Below are 23,870 nucleotides of genomic sequence, written 5' to 3'. Positions count from 1 at the left end.
ATATGGCATATTAAGATTAAGATATGCCTTTATTCGTCCCTCAGTGGGGAAATTTGTATTAACTTCATACTGCAATCAGGTGAAACAAAAGCAAATGAAAATATACATTTTGTTTGTATTTGGGAGCATAATTTAACCAGAATACAAACAGCTCCAGTGCAAAAAAAAAGACATGGTTTTAGTGCAACATAACTAAACAGGATAAAAATCGAGGATAAACTGTAGTACGCAGAAGCACAAAAATAATATTTGGCATTTCAATAGAAAAATCCACATTTATCTTTTAAATCAGGGGCCCCAAACACGCGGCCCGCAGGCCAAATGTTAATGTTCATGTTAAAGGTTAAATAACTGTTTATAGTTATCCTCCCTATCCGTGTGGAAGTGGTAAGTTTTTGGCTATTTAAGTTTAAAGGAAATAACTTGAAGGCTACCGTTTAGGGCGCTAGCTCTCTAGTTTGCGAGTTAGCATGTGTCTCAAGACCCTGCAGTTGCGCAGTATGTTGTAAATAAAAAAGTATACATGTGACTATAGTCGTGTTTTGTCATGTCTACAGGGCTCTAATAATGCTTTGTTAATTTTAATCTGAAAAAAATAATTTGTCTACCCACCAACTATATGTGGTTTCTTAAGTTTTTATTATTTGCTGTTTTATTGTTATCATTATATTTATTACTGATTGATTGATTTTCTTTATTCTTGATTTGTTTATTTATTTTTCATCTTATTTTGTGTAGAAAAATAAAAAGTAAGATATTTGACAATAGTGGAATCAGAGCTTTATCAGAGCTTTTCTTGTAGAAAATCGAAACCAAAGCAAAGTTTATTCATTTTTCTGTTTTTAATAAATGTGTTTTTGGGGTTTTTTTGGGGAAAACCTGATGAGGCCCAGCCTCGCCCAGACCCTAGCTCCAGTGGCCCCCAGGTAAATTGACTTTGAGACCCATGTTTTAAATAAATAGGCCTAAACGTTGGTTGTTAAATGTGAAGGAAAGACACAATAAAATATAATGCTAGCTTACTTTGCCCAGGGGTCTCCAACCTTTTTTCTTATGTTAAGACTGCTGCTACTTACACAAAATGAGAATGACCAAGAGTTACATTTATTTTCATAGCTTATTTTAAAGGGCAACTATTATGCTTTTTCCACTTTTCTGACCTATAAATGTAGTTGTAATGTTGCACTCTCGTACTCTCGATGCCAAAGTTTCAGACAATGAGGTTTGCACATTTGGAAGTGAGCGCTTCCATCTCATGTCCCCCATGACGACAGACGGTAAACATGGTTGATGCAGTCTTCATACAGTAACATGTATACGTCTTTTTCGCTGTTCATTCCTGCTATGCAGCCTCTACACTTCTATATATCAAACACAGTGAGCTTAAACAGAGCAGACGTTCCAATCACTGCAATGTTTGAAAAGTACAAAAAGTTTGATGACCCGAGGGCAAAAGCTTTTTATTAATTTGTCATAGATATGATGGCCGTGGACAACCAGCCCTTTATCCCTACTACTATTGAACCCCATAGAGCTCCAGTTTGTACTTCTGAGCCACCACTGTTTTTTTAATGTATTGTTAATTGTAGTTTTTTGTACACATCTACAGATACAGTGTGTCAAACCCAGCTTTGTTTGAGTCTCTCTTAAGTCCAAGTGTACACAAGCTACTGTTAAATCCACATGCTAAAAAATAATAGATATAAACAGTTAACTGTTGTGAAAAAAAAATGTGCATCCCTATTTAAAAGACATCCTTTGGAGCACATTCATTGACAAAAACAGCCTCTCTCTCACTTTTAGGAGTGTGCTATGTGTGATGGAGGTCCTCGGAGTTCATGACTGATTCATGGGGGTCTTCACTCTGCCTGTAAGCCCATCTTGACAATGTTCTATACAAACGCCCTGCCTGCTTTCAGCTCGCTCAAGCCCTCGTGGATAATTCAGCAGCAGCAGAAGGATGACGAGAGTGGAAAGGGATGAAGGGATAAAGATAGCGCCGACAGTACGGCTGAAATTCACTCTACCCGGCAACCCAAAGAGCCTCTGAGGGCAGCCGCTCTCCTTCTGAAGCTGCTTCTTGTTCCATCGCTCGTTTTACGCCTCACAAGGTACATGCCAGCAGCTGTGCCTGCAAAAGTTCGCTCTCTGGTTTACGGTGACCACCTCTTGTGTCATAAAGTGCACCTTAAACATCTCAAGGTCAAAGCCATCCTGCACCGCAAACACAACTTCTTTTTTTTAAGCAAACATTTGCAACTTTAACAGCGGGATTGCAGTACGCCTGAGGCATTTCATTTCAGACCCGCTAGGATTTATTGTTTCCACGCCAACTAACAGCCCACGTGCTGCAAACACCATAGGTGGTGTAGGTAGGTGGACGTTTCCTTTTGGCACATATAAATGTTGCTATTACAATTGTTTTGGTGCCTGGTGAGAATGCCTTTGTTTTGTGAGCTTAAAGGGGACCTATTATGCCTTTTCCACTTTTCTGACCTATAAATGTAGTTAGAATGTTGTATTCTCATGTTAAATGATGCCAAACGATGTCACACTGTGACTGTTTTTTGAACATGGGTCAGTATGCAGCTGGACTAAGCGATTTGCTTTTCAACGTTACTTGGTCGTGTGGAAGAGTCACAAGGGCAAGCAGTAAGTAACAATTTATCAGTAGCCACGTTTACATGGACCCAAATATTCCAATTCCATTCGGGTTATTTGCTCAAACGGAAAGAATCTAACCTCTGTATACACCTCATTCCGAAAGAAAAGTGCCAATCTGAATGAATATATAATCGGATTCACAGAGGTGGAATATTCCTTTCCCCAATCCGATTGAGGTATCTTGTACCCGCTCAATCGGAAAGTTGTCAGGGTGCGTTCTTTCAGCGCATGCTCAGCTGTGAATCCCTTCACACGTCCACAAAGTTTGATGAAGGAAGCACGCGTCATCCTAAAATTCAGCTTCCACTCAACATCAGACAACTGTCCCAACACTCTCGTCTGCCATCTTCGATGAATCACGTGATGTTGTTTACGTTTTAGTGCGCATGCCCAATTGACTATTCCGTTTGATTATAGCGGTGCATGTAGACAGGAGATTGGAATATTCCTTTGCATGTGTACACTGTTTTCTGCTACATCATTCGGAAAGATTCCATTCGGAAAGAGGAAAATCTCATGTAAACGTGGGGAGTGTCCTAACTGTGTTTATTTTGTGTAAGTCATGGAGCAAAAGCACTTGTCTGTGTAGCGTTATAGCATAGAGGGAGCGAGGTTGCTAAGTTTTTTTTACACAGTGGTCGTCCTGCAAAACACATTACACGTCACCGATGCACTAAAATGCTACAGTTACTTATCATTGAGAGATGTCTCGAAGTAACCTCTTTTCTTGAGAAACTTTGGACTTCGGACAGTCAGACTGTACACTCTGGACATTTTAAAAAGATAAATTGCTGTATATCAACTCCAATAAAGTTGGTGGCACAAACCGGCGGTGTTTCTATGCAATGCAGGCGGGCCGTGGGTGGATTCCATTAAACCAGACTGTTTTCGCAGGAACCACAAAATCCAAAGAAATACAGCTGAATTACAGCTGAAATACAGCAGATTCTGGAAGAACTAGAACGCTTTCCGTGCTGGTTATGATGTGTAGCTGCTCTATACGAGCCCACAACTCAATACACAAGGCTGAAATATTTGCATAATAGGTCCCGTTTAAAATAAAATCTTCAGCCTCATAAAATAGGAACCATGCTTTACATAAACTTAGTGTGAAATTCTCTAAATGCAGCATTTTCCACTGTTCCAGATCAAGACGCAAATTAGAAAAACTGTACTCTAGTCATGTATTGCCATATACAGTATATACTAGAACCCAACCGATATGGGATGCTTCAAAAAACATACAGTATGTGGCATTTTGGTCAGAAACTGAATTTAAAAAGATCTAGTATATTATACTGTAGGACGCACACAAACTAACCAAACACATATATTTAACCAGTAAATCCCAACCCTCCCATACCTCCTCCTCACGCGTGTGGTTGGCTCCAAACGTTCCAACTGGCTCTTGCCTATATAATCTTTTTTATTTGCAGAAAGTTCAGGGAAGGGACGCCCTGCATTTTTTCCCCTTTTAGTCACTTTTTCTACGCTGCGCTTTTCGCATTTTCTCCTCATTCAAACAATTACACACTATCATACCTCCCAGCATAAGGGGGAGAGGCGCTCACATCTGTGCTCACATAATTCAAAAAGAGGCTCCAGGACAAACACACTACACTCGTAAACACACTTAGTCAAGCGGCGAAAATAGAAATGACACACCAGAAGAGCGGGAATGAAGTTGACCTGCAGCAATAATGATGGCCCACATTTACACCCCAGCATGGGTGAGGGGGGGAGCCAGGCGAGGCAACAGGCGAGGGGGGCTCTTACCCTCTTTTGGCGGCTCTCGGCAGCAGCAAGCTGGGCTGACATGCGCTCTTGCATCTTCCTGCAGTGTGCCATGACAGCCTCAAGGACAGACATAGGGCTGGAGCCCAGGGGCCGCCGCTCCTTGTCACCTCTCGGGACTCCGCACTCAAAGTCCCGCTGGAGTGCCAGGAAAGGGTCGGTCAGACTGAAGTGGCTGTACCGTTCTTGGAGGAACACTTCCTTCCTTTGAGCCTGTAGACAAAATAAACAACACAGGCTGTTAAATTAAATACAAATACCAAATGTTCAATACTACTGTTGCTGTGTGAAAAGTACACAGAAATATCCTGCTTTTCAGAGTTCTGTGTGAAAAGCACAGATGGATAAAGGTGGGCTCAAATGTTACGCCTCTGATACAGCCTGTGTGAAAGAGGCTACCGAGACATTCATTAGTCATCCACATGAGTGACACATTCAAAGTGCTAATTAGCTGCTAAAGCTGTTGATGAGGAATAGCTTTCCATCCCAACAGGCCAGGCCAAAATCAGAAGCAATCAGCCCTCCACTGTCTTCCTCTCAGGTTACAGACATAAGGATGCAAGAGTCATCCAAGACGGGCGGAGGAATAATCTGACGTGTAAGGACAGCCGAACTCCACTGAAACCAACACAGCTGCATCCTCTTACAATTATCATCCCCGTTCCAGCTTAGACTTCCACAGGAACGTAAACACACGGTCCACACGTGACCACAAAACAACATACAGGAACGGGTGTGGCATTCCAATGTTTGTGAGCCACAGCTGCAGCGACATATTTAAATAAGAAAAGAGACAAAGGTTGGTGGAAAAACAACTGTGTGCAAAAACAAATCTTCCTAAGTATAACTAACAGACAAATAAGACAAAGTTAGCCAGGAAACCACAAATAATAATAATAAGTAAAAGTAATACAAACAGTGCAGTTTAATATACTATAACAAACTAATATAATGAAAATTAACATTGACTTGTGTGATTGAAAAATCATGACATTATTGTAAATAGGTGTCCACATACATGTCTGATGATGGGACATCATCATTAAACGCCTTGATAATGTTAGTGCGGCCCGTGCAAGTTGGATATGGATGCTGTATGGTATCATGTACCCAGAAAAATTATTACGTTTGATTAATGTTCATGTTAAAGGTTAAATAACTGTTAATAGTTATCCTCCCTATCCGTGTGGAAGTGGTAAGTTTTTGGCTATTTAAGTTTAAAGGAAATAACTTGAAGGCTACCACTTAGGTCGCTAGCTCTCTAGTTTGCGAGTTAGCATGTGTCTCAAGACCCTGCAGTTGCGCAATATATGTTGTAAATAAAAAGAGTATAAATGTGACTATAGTTGTGTTTTGTCATGTCTACAGGGCTCTAATAATGCTTTGTTAATTTTAATCTGAAAAAAATAATTTGTCTACCCACCAACTATATGTGGTTTCTTAAGTTTTTATTATTTGCTGTTTTATTATTGTTAATATTATATTTATTTATTAATTACTGATTGATTGATTTTCTTTATTCTTGATTTGTTTATTTATTTTTCATCTTATTTTGTGTTAATTGTGTTTTTAAGTTATCCGTGGTTTCATTTACTTCTTGAAAATGAAAGTGTTTTTTTTTTTTTTTTTTTTTACAATAACTAAGAGACCTGGTGTTGCCATCAGAGAATTGATGAAAAGCGGTCCACTAAGCTAAAGTTAATTTCCATTTAAGGACCGAAATAATACTAATTATTTTAAGTCAAAATAGCAACTAAATGCTGATTAATATTTTTCTTGAATATGTCCATATTTGGTAAGGTGGGAAAGGTGTGTTTTTTGACATGTAAAAATTGTGATTCAGCAGTAAGCAATGGGAAGATTTTCAGGTAAGCTAAAGACCTTCGTCACACTCACTGCTCCCCCGCACGCACCACTTCACAGACAGCTACTTCGTGAACAAAGCACAGTTGAACTCCTGATTGTCCAGTCGGTTTCTCCTGTAGGAAGCTGGTATCCCGACTTTACATGGGTGTGTACGAGCTGCAATTTTCTGTCATTTACTTTATCTGCCTGAGACAGACGTGGATAAGCCCAGATCATTAGTTACTGACACACAAAACAGTTTGTTCCCAGTAGTGCTGACTAAAAGCACTTTAGTGTGTTTAGTGTTTAAATTCCAGCATCAAGGCTAACACATTTTCAATACACTATTGTGGAAATAGTATATACAGTGAAGAAAATAAGTATTTGAACACCCTGCTATTTTGCTATTTCTCCCACTTAGAAATCATGGAGGGGTCTGAAATTTTCATCGTAGGTGCATGTCCACTGTGAGAGAGATAAACTAAAAAGAAAAATCCAGAAATCACAATGCATGATTTTTTAACAATTTATTTGTGTGATACAGCTGCAAATAAGTATTTGAACACCTGAGAAAATGAATGTTAATATTTGGTACAGTAGCCTTTGTTTGCTATTACAGAGGTCAAACGTTTCCTGTAGTTTTTCACCAGGTTTGCACACACTGCAGGAGGGATCTTGGCCCACTCCTCCACACAGATCTTCTCTAGATCAGTCAGGTTTCTGGGCTGTCACGGAGTTTGAGCTCCCTCCAAAGATTTTCGATTGGGTTCAGGTCTGGAGACTGGCTGGGCCATGCTAGAACCTTGATATGCTTCTTACGGAGCCACTCCTTGGTTTTCCTGGCTGTGTGCTTCGGGTCGTTGTCGTGTTGGAAGACCCAGCCACGACCCATCTTCAATGCTCTGACAGAGGGAAGGAGGTTGTTCCCCAAAATCTCACAATACACGGCCCCAGTCATCCTCTCTTTAATGCAGTGCACTCGTCCTGTCCCATGTGCAGAAAAACACCCCCAAAGCATGATGCTACCACCCCCATGCTTCACAGTAGGGATGGTGTTCTTCGGATTGTACTCTTCATTCTTCTTCCTCCAAACACGCTTATTGGAATTATGACCAAAAAGTTCTATTTTGGTCTCATCTGACCATAAAACTTTCTCCCATGACTCCTCTGTATCATCCAAATGGTCATATGCAAACTTAAGACGGGCCTTGACATGTGCTGGTTTAAGCAGGGGAACCTTTCGTGCCATGCATGATTTCACATCATGACGTCTTAGTGTATTACCTACAGTAACCTTGGAAACGGTGGTCCCAGCTCTTTTCAGGTCATTGACCAAGTCCTGTCGTGTAGTTCTGGGCTGATTCCTCACCTTTCTTAGAATCATTGAGACCCCACGAGGTGATATCTTGCATGGGGCTCCACTCCGATTGAGATTGACCGTCATGTTTAGCTTCTTCCATTTTCTAATGATAGCTCCAACAGTGGACCTTTTTTCACCAAGCTGCTTGGTAATTGCTCCGTAGCCCTTTCCAGCCTTGTGGAGGTGTACAATTTTGTCTCTGGTGTCTTTGGACAGCTCTTTGGTCTTCGCCATGTTACAAGTTAAAGTCTTACTGATTGTATGGGGTGGACAGGTGTCTTTATGCAGCTAACGACCTCAAACAGGTGCATCTGATTCAGGATGATACATGGAGTGCAGGTGGACTTCTAATGGGCAGACTAACGGGTCTTTCAGGGTCAGAATTCTAGATGATACACAGGTGTTCAAATACTTATTTGCAGCTGTATCACACAAATAAATTGTTAAAAAATCATGCATTGTGATTTCTGGATTTTTCTTTTTAGTTTATCTCTCTCACAGTGGACATGCACCTACGATGAAAATTTCAGACCCCTCCATGATTTCTAAGTGGGAGAAATAGCAAAATAGCAGGGTGTTCAAATACTTATTTTCATACAGTAAATACTAGTTGAAATAGGCGAAAAATAAATATGAAAAAGTGATTTGATTTGGGGTTATAATAGGCCTGATCGTAATGCTAGATTTGCACAGATGCAACCACAATGGATCCGGGGATGCAGAATGGACCAACACAACATTTCACTGAACAACTAGCTATGCATGTACTGTGGAAACCTTCCTCAACGTGTTTAGTACTCTTGTAAGTATTAAAGACACAATTCTGTTTATCTTCGGCCATTACAAGACTGTGAGCCCCTTTGTTTACATTGTAAGTGGCTGCCTTTAATCATTTTAGGTGATGATCCGAGTTGTGACCTGCAGCCAAGCAGCATTGGCAGTGTGAGGAGCTTTAAATAAAGATGTTTACCTGCTGCCTGGGGCTTAATGCCGCTGTATTACAAGTGAGGCAACAGTAACTCTATCACGCTGCAACGGCGCCCACTGAGACCTCAGTAATATTAGCATTAACCTTTCCAGGCATGTTGATCTCTGGCCAGAGACAGAGGAGTCACAGGGAAGAGAATCATGAGAGGTTAGTCCCTTCTTGAGAGGATAGCTTATCTGGCAATAGCTATCGATATGATTCTGGCTCACATGTTCCATTAAACGTTTCAGAAAGAGAGAAACATCTATGAAGGGTTACAGCGGACCAGGCCCAAAAAGAACAGCAACTTTGCAACTTTTCCTTTTCCTAGACCAGGGGTCTCAAACACGCGGCCCGTGGGCCAAATGTGGCCTGCAGGACACTAGTTTGAAGCCACCGCCTTGATATGAAAGTTTAATGTTAGTGCGGCCCGCGCAAGTTGGATATGGATGCTGTATGGTATCATGTACCCAGAAAAAATTATTACGTTTGATTAATGTTCATGTTAAAGGTTAAATAACTGTTAATAGTTATCCTCCCTGTCCGTGTGGAAGTGGTAAGTTTTTGGCTATTTAAGTTTAAAGGAAATAACTTGAAGGCTACCGTTTAGGTCGCTAGTTCTCTAGTTTGCGAGTTAGCATGTGTCTCAAGACCCTGCAGTTGCGCAATATGTTGTAAATTAAAAAAGTATAAATGTGACTATAGTTGTGTTTTCTCATGTCTACAGGGCTCTAATAATGCTTTGTTAATTTTAATCTGAAAAAAAAAATTGTCTACCCACCAACTATATGTGGTTTCTTAAGTTTTTATTATTTGCCGTTTTATTATTATTATTATTATATTTATTTATTACTGATTGATTTTCTTTATTCTTGATTTGTTTGTTTATTTTTCATCTTATTTTGTGCAGAAAAATAAAAATTGATATTTGAGAACAGTGGAATGTTTTATCAGCGCTTTTATTGTAGAAAATCGGAACCAAAGCACTGAAAAAGTTTGTATATTTTTCTGTTTTTAATAAATGCGTTTTTTTTGGGGGGGGGGGGGGCAGACTGATGCGGCCCAGTCTCACCCAAAACCCTAGCTCTAGTGGCCCCCAAGTAAATTGAGTTTGAGACCCCTGTCCTAGACAGTTATTAGTCCTGCAAAACAATTGTGATCTCGACTCACACTGACATGCAATCAACAGTGCATCCACTGCCCTCTACATTCTTTTATCTGTGGTGGTCCGCCATGAATAAAATTTGACAACCCACAGCAACTTTCCTTTTTTTAAAAACATTATTTGGTGCTATCCACTCACTCTGGTTACATGAATAAATATGAATATGTGATTGTTTGTGTGTCAGTGTGTGCACAATAGGAAAGAGGTCCCCTCCCATCAGAGCGGTACGTCAGTGATGAGGCTCTCTGGGATGATGTGCATGTCAATATGTGGAGTGTGTGTTGTTGTTTGAGGCGCACAGGGTTGGGTCAATGCAGCCGTCAAATGTTTCCATCTCATTTGACCTTCCACCTTCAAGCCCAAGCAGCGCACGGATTAGTCACTTTGTCCTTGATTGTTTTTACTGTCACTCTGCTATACAGTTTAGCAGTTTTGACTGGCACCGTTAAAGAGGGTTATTACTGTACATTTTGAAAGCTGTTTGTGATATTTTTTGTGACCTTATTAAACTGCAGGGGATGGTGCAGGTGTGTATATGTGTACAAGTAGAACAATGTGTATAAGCCGCTGAAGTCATGAATCATTAAGTAGAGCTTTGCCTCTTTCATTTTTAACCATTACCTTCTTCCACGGCCTTGAAGCACAATGGTGTTTGCACATACCATCATCTGTTTTCTTCACATATTAACCACTTAACTAACCATGTTGCAAAGCGACAACATGGATCCATTGACGGATGGAATCATTCAAAGACAAGAGGAAGTACAGAAATCTAAGGGGGAAATGTTTCTGTAGTGTAATTTTCATGGACAATGTTGTAATATGAGGAGGTGTCTTCTCATTGACTCCCACTCTAATTTAGGTTTCTGGGTCAAAGCTGCTTCTAACAAGCAACTAATAGGCACTGACTTTGGCTGAGGATGATGAGGGGCTGAGGATGTGTGTGCATGTGTGTACATACACATATACATACATAGATAAAAATCTAAATTAATCAAAATGAAAAATTGTGAGAATATGCATTTTGCACATTTGGACCCTAATGAGGTTTTAAGTAGAGCTACAACCTGCAAAAGCAAAAAGGGGGTAATTTTTTGAGCAATGGTCTTCAACATTTGAGCAGCTGACAAACAGCCTATTTCAGTTTAATTGTTGTTTTCAATAAATTGATTTTTCAAAGTGCTTTTTGTCTCACTCCCTCTTCTTGCTTTTGCATATTGTAGCTCTATTTAAAACCTCATAACGAACCAAATGTGCAAAAGGTAAATTCTAGCTATTTTTTGCATTCTGAAATATAAATGTGAGTTGTAAATACCAGCATTTTGTTAATGTGGTGGTAATACAAGCATATTGGGCATGAAAAAAGCTATGAAAACAAATGTTAGAAAAACAAGTACCTCTTGGCCATTTTCATTTTGTAAAAGTAGCTCTCACAAGAACAAACATTGGTGACCCCGATAAAGCCAACAGTACACATAAACATTTACATTTAATCGATGTGATTGGTATCGGACAGTTTCACTCATGGATTATCGTTATCGGCAGCATCGGAGCATGATCGGAGCATGCCTAATCATTTCTATTATTTCTTATGGGGGAATTTGTCTTGGAGCAATTGAATTAGTCCAGGGTGTACCCCGCCTCTCACCCGAAGTCCGCTGGAGTAGGCTCCAGCATATCCCCACGACCCTAGTGACAATTAAAGGCATAAAAAAATGGATGGAATTTGTTTTGGATAACTTGGAGATGGCGACTGATAGTGATGGAAATGGATGGTGTTCTACTGCTTTTGTAGTGTGAACAAAGTGGGGGAAAGCTGGCGAATGAGAACCAACAGTACAGACATGACTACGTCCTGCTCACTGTTGAAATTCTACCAGTTATGGAGCAGGTCATGCTTATGTAAGAACACAATAAATGGTGGCCTCCGGGCTTGTCTCAGCTTTGGCTGTCAAACACACACACATGCAGAGAGAGGCTGGACACACACTACAAGTTCACATTGACCCATTCATGCTTAACCATTAAATTAGATTTGTTTTAAATAAATAGTTGTAAGACGAAACGTAGCTGCAGCTAGTCAAGTCCCACCCCTACAGCGCCACTCGGCACCATCTTTTCTGCTAATCTTTAATGCGCTCAGCTGACGGCCTCAATTAACCTTTGATGAGGGCCCACATACAGTTTTAATATACACGGGGCAGGAAGCACACATGCATAATAATAATTCACACATGGACAGGCATGTGGAGCCACTTAATTCATATGACTTTTTAACGCATAAGCGTTAAAAGCACATACTGTCAGTTTCTCCGATCCATCCTTCTTCATACTCACGTCCCATCATACCCCTTTAAAGGTAAGGGTGCAATTCACCAGTACCATCAGTAGGCCAGTATCCAACAATTCGCTTGACAACACAGTTAACAACCCAACTTAACTCATTCACTACTAAAGACATATTTTTCAGTATTTTTTTTTTCAACCGGGCAGCTCATTACCAAAGACGAATTAATACATCTTTTATGTTTTTTTGCACAAGTTTTTTGCTAAAAATACTCCTAATTATTAAAGAATGGAAAAAGTAAGAAACACACTTTTTTCTGATGAAAGATGAGAGTCTAATATTTCTTTTGGTATGTACCATGTTTATGTAGCTCAGTGCTTCTCAAATAATGGGACAGCCCCCCTGGGCCAGCACAGGGAACAGAGGAAGCGAGAGGATTTCATTTGAATGCAGACCTACCAACATGTACAAATTTATAGTAATGAACATGCAATTTGACTCTTGAATATGCATATGTGGCCTCCGTTTTGTTGCTTTTTCCTGGTTTCAGCTTCAAGTTCAGTCTGTACAGTATAGACAAAATTAATAAATATTATCCGTAGTATTTCAAAAGGGGGGTGCACAACACGTAACTGGTAAGTTAACATACAATAACAATGAACTACAATTCTATGTGAGTATATGTGAGTATATGTGAGTAATCTATGCGAGTATGTGAGTGAGTATCACCAGCAAAACGCTAACAACAAACTTTCGCTGTCACAAAGTGTCCGCAAGGCATACTGGGTAATCCGTGGGCAACTCTCCCCTACACCAATAAATCAATAATTTCATGATCTGTTGTTAAATAATGTTTAAAAACAAGACATAATGGTGCATATTTCTTATGATACAAGCCAAAAACCTCCCACTAATGATGCTCATAACCCAGAAGTATTCTGAAAAAAAACAGCAATTTCTTTACAAAAAGCAACAAAGACGATTTTTCTTCTTCACATGTTGTGTTACGTGATGAATGGTGTCCTTGATAAACACAATCTATCTACACCAGCTGATGGACATTGGATCACATGGCGAACACAATGCTTTGGAACCACTTTCATCCACTTGAAACCACACACACAAAGCACACACTGAGCATGACTTGCAGCTATGTGTGTGTCCCAGCAGCGTCAGCTCCTTGCAGTCTATTTTTATCTTTTAATGCCACAGTAAACCAACGCAGGCCTCCTGCTTGATTAAACCAAATCGCCCCTGCGGGCACAAGTACAGAAATACCCCCCCCCAACATCTGATAAAGCTGTGAATGTTACACACTATGCATGCGTGTGAGTTAGTGTTAGTACTCATGGATGACAAATACCTGTACAGTAGAACCTTCCCCTCAGGTCATACAATTTGGAATTCAGAAAAAGTCAAACAAAACTTCATTTTTAATCGCTTTAACTTTTCCTATTAACAGTTCTTAACTTCTCATTACACTTGAACGTAATGAACCCAGTTTCCAGCATTAGAGGACTACACTGTGTACACTCCGTTATAATGCAATCGTTGCAGGAGCTCTGCCTTTTCCACTGAGCTTAATTGTAGCATTGCGATTTGTTCATTTGTAGTGGAATAACACCTCCAGGACACTAGTGGGCTGTGCATTATTCCTCAGGTCTTTCAATGGCACTTTAGGTAACAGCTATAAAAGAGTTTATAAGTAATTAAAAAAGTGCTTTGTTAGCTTATCATAAATTATACCGAGACTGTAGCCATTGTGTAGCTTGTCACAACAACTCCGTACAGTAGATGGCATCGTAATTCTGCTAGGGAGGTAAATAGGGAGGTAAATATCTTGATGATAGACGATTCAATTAGGATCTAGATACACTGGTTTATATTTTTAACAGAAAGATTCCATACGATTTGATGCAGTGTTAAAAATAACGATATGATTCCATTCTACGGTTAAAGTTGTTGATCTAGACCTTAATCTTGCATTATAAAATAAAGATGTAGTATTCCTACAGTATTTTCAAATGTGTTGAGTTGAGTATAAGGTTTATTTTTTGGGGGAAAAAGAAACAAAACAATACTTTCATGGAGGTTGAAAGTTCCCTGTTATTGTTCCCTCTCGTTGGTAAAAGATCATTCATTAGTTTAGTTCAGGGATTAGCAACCATTAGACATACAACAAACAGAGACAATTACTAAAAAAAAAACATAACAGCCGAAATTAAGGTAATACAACAAAACTGAAGCCTATGACACCACTAGTCACTCAGTCACGCAATAACAAATGGAACAAAACACATCAATGTGAAAAATACGTGCATGGGTGATGTAGGTACGTTGGTGACGTAAGCGATATTCGTCAGCTATTTTTTGTAATCGAGGTATTCAAATTTTCCGAATAATTGTTGCAGCCCTAGTCCTAACTGTGAGCAGTTGTCTGTGTAGCATTATGTGAGTGTGCATACAGTGAGCGTCTTACCTGCATGCATGCAATTTACAAGCTCACCGATGTCTGGAGTTGCTAATAGCCATTTTCCACCACAATCTGTGGATCTACCTGCTTTTTATTTCAACACGAGTAGTCCTGCAAAAAAAACTTGTATTGACACATTTCGACTACCGATAGTAGTAAAGATTTCTGCACGCACTAAACGCGGGCCTACGTTACCACTCCTTGAGGTCTCCAACCAGCAGCTCATGAGCAAACAGTAGATCCTAACCACTTTTCGCAGCATACCGTATTGGCGCATTAGCATTTCACGCCCAGCACAAGCATAATTCAGTGATGGAGGAGAAAGCAGCGTTAACAAAACAACCAAAAAAGAGAAAATGAGCATGGCTGAAGGCAGAGGAGAAGTGGAGACTATAGACGAAAAAATAGTAAATGCAGAGGTACCTCTGTTATACGTATGGAAGTGCTTTAGAGCAGCTGTAGTCCACATGTGGTAGTAGCCAAGTGACTCAACCATACAGTATATTAGCTTCACAGTCCACTAAATAACCAGTGACTGTGATTTGAAGTTGTCCTGTCTCTAGACATTTTTTTCCCTCAGAGGAGAACACAGGTGAAAATATGACAAGCGAGTTGAAATAGTTTCTCCAGGAATGGGAGATGAGAAGAAACAAGTTTGTGTAACTACTGACACTTGATCTAATGTTGTGATAGCAGCTGCCCTCAACAACTGGCTTGCTTTGGACACGCTCTACACCAGGGGTCTCAAACACGCGTCCCGCGGGCCAAATGTGGCCCACAGGACACTAGTTTGAGGCCCCCGCCTTGATATGAAAGTTTAATGTTAGTGCGGCCCGCACAAGTTTGATATGGATGCTGTATGGTATCATGTACCCAGAAAATATTATTACGTTTGATTAATGTTCATGTTAAAGGTTAAATAACTGTTAATTTTAATCTAATTTAAAAATAATTAGTCTACTCACTAACTATATATGGTTTCTTAAGTTTTTATTATTTGCTGTTTTATTATTATTTTTATATTTACTTATTACTGATTGATTTTCTTTATTCTTGATCATATTTAGTTTGTGTAGAAAAATAAGACATTTGACAACAGTGGAATGTTTTATTAGAGCTTTTCTTGTAAAAAATCGGAACCAAAGCAAAGTTTATTCATTTTTCCGTTTTTTTTTTTCTTTTTTTGGAAAACCTGATGCGGCCCAGTCTCACCCAGACCCTAGCTCCAGTGGCCCCCAGGTAAATTGAGTTTGAGACCCCTGCTCTACACAGTGCCACAGGTAAGGTTACTTTTAATGTAATTATTTGTAATTATATGGATTAAAGGTTGTAGCTTTTTATACAAGATTATATCGTCATACATCCCAAAAAATATTGTGATACATGCTAAGGTACAACCCTAATAGAACTATATGACTGTTGTGTTGTCATTCATGCACCAAACATCACAAGGTGTATTTCAGAATAAGACACACAAGGGCTTTTTTCCCAGATGGTCATTGATTTTGGTCAAACAGGCCAGTTGTACTTTGATGTTATTGTCATGAATCAATGTTCTTTATTGAGGTGATGGGCTGCTAAGCTTTGGATGAAAAGACAAGAAAATAACGCAAAAATCTACCAATTCCAAATTATCTGAGGCAGGAACATATTTGATATCACACATGAATAGTTAGAGTGTTTTCACTCTTAAGCGCACGTCCACTGTCATCCGTTCCTCTCACATCAATTAACACTTTCACTCTAACATGCACACAGTGTTCCCTGTGCTTGTGTGTGTGTGTGTGTGTGTGTGTGTGCACCTGTGAATGAAGGCAGCAGCTGTGAACGGTCCATTTCAGGTTACCAGAGTGAGAGATAATGATGGTGGTGGTGATGGTGTAGTAGAAGCAATGCAAGACTGCGCACAGCTGTATTTTCCTACACATGATCTCCCCCCCAAAAAACCTGAAAACTGCACATTAGTCAATAAGGTTTCGTCTCCTCGGTTTGTGAAGCTGTTGTAGCATCAGAGAGGAGCGTAGGAGTTCTTTGGTTCCACAAGAACAAAAGCATAAAAAGCATTTCACAGCTGCGATGATGCTCTTTACACGACGTACTGCCAGTAAAACAATAATGGAATCATGCATTCATGTGGACAACAAAGGGACGCAAGCTTCCTAACTGAAAGCTCACCAACATTTTCTTCTGGATGATCTAAAATACAAACGGAAGTGGAGAAGATATGGATTTGATGTCCTGCTGATTGCAATAGAGAGAGGATGAGAAAGAGAGAATGTAAAAAAATCATGAAAAAAATTACAAATTTGTATTTGATTGAAGGAAATAAGTACTTTATCAGCCAGCAAGCATTCTGGGACCCCACAAACCACTTAGTCCTGTCTGTTCAGGAATGTACTCCTGATGTAAACTTATTCTGTTTATAAAAGACACTTGTCTCTTTCCAGTCAAACCTTTCCAACAGCATGGGAAAGACCACAGCGATTGTAGACTTGTACAAGACTGAATGGGCTATAACACAATGAGCAAGAATCTTGGTGAGTTAAAGACAACTGCTGCACAAATTCGTAAATAGAAGAAATACAAGAAAATAGCCAATCACCCTCACTCTGGATCCCCAAGCAAGATTTCACATGATGAGGTGTGGATAATTGTGAAGAACCAGCCCAGAATTATTAGCGTGGAGGTGGTTGATGAAGCATTTGTAACACACTTTGCTACCATGGATTGACATCCTGCAGTGCCCGTAAGATGAAAACATTCTGCTTTGGAGATAAGATAAGATAAGATAAGATATACAAAATATCATGGTGTGAGGTCAGGTCAGGTTTTAAGAGTGGAACCCAAAAGCGTCCATTCCTCACATCTTTCACCAGAGCTTTGTCTGGCATGTGTGAAGGAAGGCGAGGAGGTGTGAGAGTGGCTGCGAGCAGGGGAGACGCTTCAATTTAAATGTCAAAAACCGTCTTTGAGTCACAACAAAATGGGGGGGGGGGGTCGGTATGAGGAGTTTGGGGGCATGGGGGAGATAGTGTGGATGAGATTGGATTGTGGATTGTGTGGTTTATTTATTGCACAAAACTGTAATTATACAGAATAATGTTGCAGATAAATGTAAATACAAGAAAAGTCAATCATTAATTAATTAATGCATTAATTTGTTCCAACTGTGAGTGTGCCCTTATGACAACTTTTAATTTATCTACAAATTAAGATCTATATGGGCTGCACGCCGGATGAGCGGTTAGCTCACAGGCCTCACAGAGTTCAATTCCACCCTCGGCCATCGCTGTGTGGATTTTGCATGTCCTCATCGTGCATGCGTGGGTTTTCTCCAGCTTCCTCCCACATTCCAAAAACATGCTAGGTTAATTAGCGACTCCAAATTGTCCATAGGTATGAATGTGAGTGTACGTAAATGGTTGTTTGTCTATATGTGCCCTGTGATTGGCTGCCGATCAGCCCAGGGTGTACCCCGCCTCTCGCCCGAAGACAGCTGGGATAGGCTCCAGCACCCCTGCAACCCTTGTGAGGATAAGCGGTAGAAAATGAATTAATGAATAAGATCTATATTTGAAATATGTTGCGCCAAACCAGCTGTTTTCTGGTCAGATCCCTTACCAGATGTTTGCTCCACCTGCCTGACCAGCAGCGCTGCCACAGGGGCTGACTTGTCCATTTGTGAATGGAAGCTAATCAGTATGGATGCAGAACATACAGCATAGCAGGAACTGAGAGAAGATGATAAATTCTCCTGGACAGGCGCCATGCTGGAAGGAAGCCCTGTGGCCTCTACCAGCCACATGGACTGCCAACTGGCTCTGGCCTTCATCGTGTTCCATGGAACTACTTCGTTTTGTCCCTTCTCAAAAAGATTCATAAATTATATTAAAATATCAGAAGCCACACATATTTGATGGTCCTACTATTTTTAAGGCGGACCTATTATGCTTTTTCCACTTTTCTGACCTATAAATGTAGTTAGAAGGTTGCATTCTCGTGTTAACCATAATGAGGTTTGCTCATTTAGAAGTGAGCCCTGAAAGAACTGTGGGATGGCTCAAAACGCTCAGTTTCAAAAAGCGTGGTAAAACTGCCCTTTGTGAAGTCACAGAGGGGCTTCCTTATATATACACTCTCTGCCCTTCCCCAAGCTCTGCTTCCCCCGCCGTCCCCCAAGCGCTGCTCTGCTGTTTACTTGCTAGCAATGACTCATAAGGGAAAGCCACATTTGTTTACAATTCCTAAAGATGCCCCCACCATGGCACAAGTGGTTGGAGTTCCTGATTCCCTACCAGCAAAAGAAATTCATTTTCATCTGTCAACGGCATTTCAGACTGGGCTGTGTTGTGAACAAGGGCCAGTATGCAGCTGGATTTGCCCACAAACTTGCTGAAGACCTATGCCTTTCCAACGTTACTTGGTCGTGCGGAAGAGTCAGAAGGGCAAGCAGTTTATTTTGTGTAAGTCATGGAGCAAAAGCACTTCTCTGCGTAGCTTCATAGCATACAGGATTGCTTATAGCCTTTTCCCACCACAATTAGTGTCTCTACCAGAGTTTTTTTACACACTGGCGCAAAACACATTACATGTTACCGATGCTGTAGATTTGTAGAAAACCGCTAAAATGCAAAAGCTACTTAACATTAAGAGACGTGTTGAAGTAACCTCTTTTCTCGAGAAACGTCAGACTGTCCAGCCTCAACCTCCGGATTCAGGATCCAACACATATGGCTGTATGTTAAAAAGATAAATCGCTGTTTATAATCAACTTCTATACCATTGATCAACTCCTATAAAGTTAGCGGCACAAACCGGAACGCTTTCTATGCACTCAGGATTGTGAGTCGAGTGGGCGAAATCACTGTTCATTATCAACTCTCATACCATTGATCAACTCCTGTAGAATTAACGGCCCAAACCGGAGCTCTTTCTATGCACTGGCAGTGGGACCAACCACAGGAGAGTGGGCGTGACTGGATGCGGGCCGTGGGTGGAATACATTAAAACAGACAGTTTTTGCGTGCCCCACAAAATACAGCTGAATAGGTTCAGATTCTGGAAGAACTAGAACGCTTTCTGTGCTAGTTAACGTGTGTAGCTGCTCTATAGGAGTCCACAACGCAATACAAAGGGCCAAAAAATAGCATAATAGGTCCCCTTTAAATAAGTGAATCAGTGGATCCCACACATTTGTGATCCAATATTCGATTCACATTCACACAAATTTGCTGATTTTGGTCCAAAAACTTTTTTCTCCTAAAAGACAGGGCTTTTGTCCACTGATTCATTTTAAGTTGATAATAAAAAATGTAAATAAACTATACATATAGTACTGCATTACTTTATAAATGGCATAAGTGTACCTAACATGTATGCTTTACCGGCGTCACGATGTGATGGCAGCGCCCAGTGTGTGGCATCAGCAAGGATAGCTTCTACAGTTCACTTTACCCAAATCTGGCCTCGGAATTTGCAGCAAGATAAGCACAAGTTTACCCCTTAAGCAAAAAAGCCACAAAATTTTGACAATAAACATTGCTGAATATAACAAGCCATTTCAGCAAATATGGAGCCAACAGCAGTTAATACTGTCCACCAGGAGATGGCGGACATCTGTAACTTTTAATCTAACCAACATTTGCGGGCATGGTTTTACGCAAAGTATATGGTTTCTAGGCTTTTAATTATCGTGTACTAGCCGAGTGAGTCCGCCAGCAGTCCACAAACTGCATATACTTTCATTGATACTTTGCTTAACCATGTTTGGGGTTGCAGGAGGGGAGGTGTTGGATAAGACGAGGATCGCGGCATAGCCCGGTCGTACCCGTGGGAGAGTCCTCTGCAAAAAAATTTCCTGCTAACTGAAAAATTAGACCTGAGAATAGAATGACCCGGATGAATGGCAATATTCAGAAGTATAATAGATGGATAGATACCCTCTATCTGTGTAATAATATTTGTAAATAATAGTGCTTGAGGCAGTAGTGCTGTTCAAGATACCACTGTAAGTGAAGATGATGATGGCTGGGTGTGCTCGAGGGATGAGGAAGAATATCACAAGTAGATCAGACATTTTGAAGAAGTGGTATTGTGGAGATAGGGATCTGACAAATTCCAAGCATTAGATGATTAAATTTAGTCCTATCACACACTTTGATCTGATTTTTCTAATTTACAGTATGCCTTTATCTCTTACCATTTTAAAGCTACATCCTTTTGAAATAGTAATGTGAAAACTGGAAGAAGAAAACTAAAGAGTTAATAATATATGATTGTAAGTCATTACTAGAATTACAACAAGCAAGCAGTGTGGATTGCTTAGACACTGTTGGAAGAAACACTTTCCAACAGCTATGTGGTACCATTTCTCACCGCTTCAGAGGGAGATGGAGGCCGACAGACGTAAGCGTGATTTTAGCATTAGCCTGATGACCTAGCCAAAAGCTAGTGTATGAGTCCATCTGTTCTGTAGATCATTGAACATGATTGTGTGAGGCATATTCAGGACTTAAGGGTCCCTGACTGTATATTGTTTGTACTTGTGTTGTACATTCTGTTGAATTTGTTGAAAGTGAATGGTAATTCATGGTGCCATTCATGATGTGATGTATTGAAGGTAACACTGCTCAGCTAAAGTAGAGTAAGTACACAAAAACATTTCGCAGGTAGATCGACTTGGTGCAGTATATTTTTCATCAAAATAGTAGTCATTCCAAAATGTTGTGCTGCTGCTGGATGTCCACAGCATCCAAGTAATACTGTAAGTTAGTTATATTTTCCAAAAGACCTACTAGGTTTAAGACAACAATAGACAAAGCAAGTGCAGAGAATGAAAGACAGCACCTTGGGTTCTGTCCTTTGTATTGATCATTTCACTAACGATTGCTTTGAAGGAACACCTTCTTTACAAGAAGCATTTGTCTTGAATGTATGGTATAAACACATCTATTCCATAATAGTGACAAGGCAGCAAAGCATTATACTAATACTATACTATATTAACATCTTTCACAGCAATATGGGACAGTAAACCTGCATTGTGCATTTAGCTTGTTAACGTCTGTCAAATGGCAATTGACGAGAGATGGGGAGGGCTCTGGGACCAAATCCAATATAATTATTACAACAGTCACTTTTATTGCACATGTTGATTTGAAATTGGAGGAGAATGCCAACATCAAGCTAGCAGGAGGAGTAAGGTATGTGCCAAAAATACCATTCCAATTACTTGCTGTTTTTTGCTATACGGTGGTGATCTTAAAATGTAACCCCACTCATAGCGGGGCTCTACAGTACACAGTATGTATAAAATGTATAATTAGCAAGTTCTTCGGCAGTTTTGTTCTACTTTTAATGACAGATTGTGTTTATAAATTTTGTTCCACTTTATTGTTATTTATTGATTTCCATCACTTTGGCTTCCTGGTGAACGGTGGAGCTTTTATATTAGTCAGTCTGAGAATATTTTCTCCAGTCTCTTGTGCATGTTGGACATTGATTCCGCCTACTCATCACGAATTGCTGTCTTGCTTCGAGCTTGGCAATAATGCAATGTGGCCAAAAACAATTGAATTTACAAGCATCCTGCAGCCTCACCTTTATGTCTGTCATTCTCCATCTCCATTTTCATGTTCTTCCTGTTCCGCCTGGAGAGAGTCAAAGTGCTTTTCCCGGAGGTCGGGTCTGAAGGACGTGGGTGAAGAAAGAGCTGTTCTTACGCTTTTGCAACACAGTCATGTCTTTGTCTGGATATCAAGTTCCTGAGCAACAGTAGTGGCTCTGTTCTCGCCTTGACAGTTTATCAAGTGTGTGAAGAAATGGACCATAAGAGCCTGTCCACTAGGAAACGTTTTTTTGAAACGGTAAAGTATTTTATCATTTCAGCCGTTCATCCACACAACAACAGTGTTCTGGGTGTAAAAGGGTGTCAATGTTAAGCAGATTTACCCTTGGTCGCAATCAAACTTGTGGAATTGGTGGCTTGAGGCTGACACTAAGCATTCACATTAGAGGATGTACCTGCTGGTGCGCTAATGACCCTTGCACGGGCACACCGAACAATGCCAATGCCATTTTAGGAGATACCATTTGATCCTGAAAAAAGAACGTTTCTCAGTTTCAACATGGCAGAATCAAACAGAGTTTGTGTATACAGGCTTGATTATATCACCACCCTTTATAACATTATGGATCCAATACAAGAGCTCCATGCAAAGTGCATGCTCCATGCCCCATGCAAGCATTTTCAGGTCCAGAAAAAAAGTGTTCTGTTGTTTCAGCCTTTCATTCATATGGAAACGGCGTACCAGAATTGAAAAGCCGACACGCCAACATAATATCTGAATATTTTGACTGGCATGACTCACCCCAGTCAATATTCTCATGATATTTTGCTTATATGCCAAGAATACTCACAGAAGTAAATTGACTTTGTCGTCAAACCGGACATATCAGACTTGTGTATTCTTTGTTGTCCTATAATTTGGTGTGTCATGTGGCTCCGACTCCATGTCTGCTTACAGCGCCACATGTACGTTTACCTTGTGTATTACATAGGGACGTCACAAGACACTCACACTCAGTTTACTTGAGGAGACGATACGCAAGATTGGGTCTCTGTGAAGGAAACGAGACAAGATTACTTTTCAGAAAAGCCGAATGAAAAAATATATGACAATATATTGCAATATACTAATTTTATTTCTACTGTGCTACACTCTATGGCATCTGACTCGTGTCCATTCATTGAGACATAGAGCTGTATGCAGTCACTTTGTTCATACCTCTGTTATATGGACCAAACATACCAAGGTACTGAAGCCTGTGGACAGAGTGAACTCTCTTCTTGCCTGTTTGAAGGTGACAGACGAGTAAAATTGACATACATGTACATGGCAATGTATTGATGCTGGAAAAATGATCAGGCTCCTTTTCATTTATTGTGTGATTAATTAATTTTTAAATTAATTATTGTCCCAACGCCTAGTGCCAACAAGCCTTTTTGAGAAATCTTGCCATGCTTTAACCTTGCAACATCTTGTGACACCCCTAGTATTATATAATTTTCACACAGTGATCCGTTCCCGTCTGAAGTATTTACTAATCCGGCACAGTGTGGACACAAAAAAAAAAATTTAAGCACCCAGAGAAAATTCCAGGAATATTTCCGTGTTGGCAGGGCCTTAGTCCTTTTAAACACAAAGGTTTAAAAAGTCTGGTTGCTCACACAAATGTGCAAACACAAACACCTTTTAGACTGTAATCAGATGGAAGCCCTGCAGGAGGGCAACTTAACAATCTCATGAATAACTC

General features: G+C 40.2%; 1 protein-coding gene across 3 annotated transcripts in view; it reads right to left on the bottom strand.

Moving 5' to 3' along the window:
* cttnbp2 (cortactin binding protein 2) overlaps positions 1-23,870 on the bottom strand; it is a 54,947-nt gene that overhangs the window by 15,517 nt on the left and 15,560 nt on the right. For all 3 annotated transcript variants that reach the window (XR_013627392.1, XM_058074615.2, XM_058074613.2), the window contains exon 3: positions 4,441-4,671. Coding sequence is in view for 2 of the 3 variants with exons in the window: in XM_058074615.2 (XP_057930598.2) it covers positions 4,441-4,671 (231 nt within the window). In the remaining variant the exon portion in view is untranslated. The remainder of the gene's footprint in view (positions 1-4,440; positions 4,672-23,870) is intronic.

Source organism: Doryrhamphus excisus, linkage group LG1, assembly GCF_037039965.1.
Source record: "Doryrhamphus excisus strain RoL-2023G ecotype Guam linkage group LG1, RoL_Dexc_Guam_v1.1, whole genome shotgun sequence".
Lineage (NCBI taxonomy): Eukaryota > Metazoa > Chordata > Actinopteri > Syngnathiformes > Syngnathidae > Doryrhamphus > Doryrhamphus excisus.
This window is presented reverse-complemented; position numbering and strand designations above follow the sequence as displayed.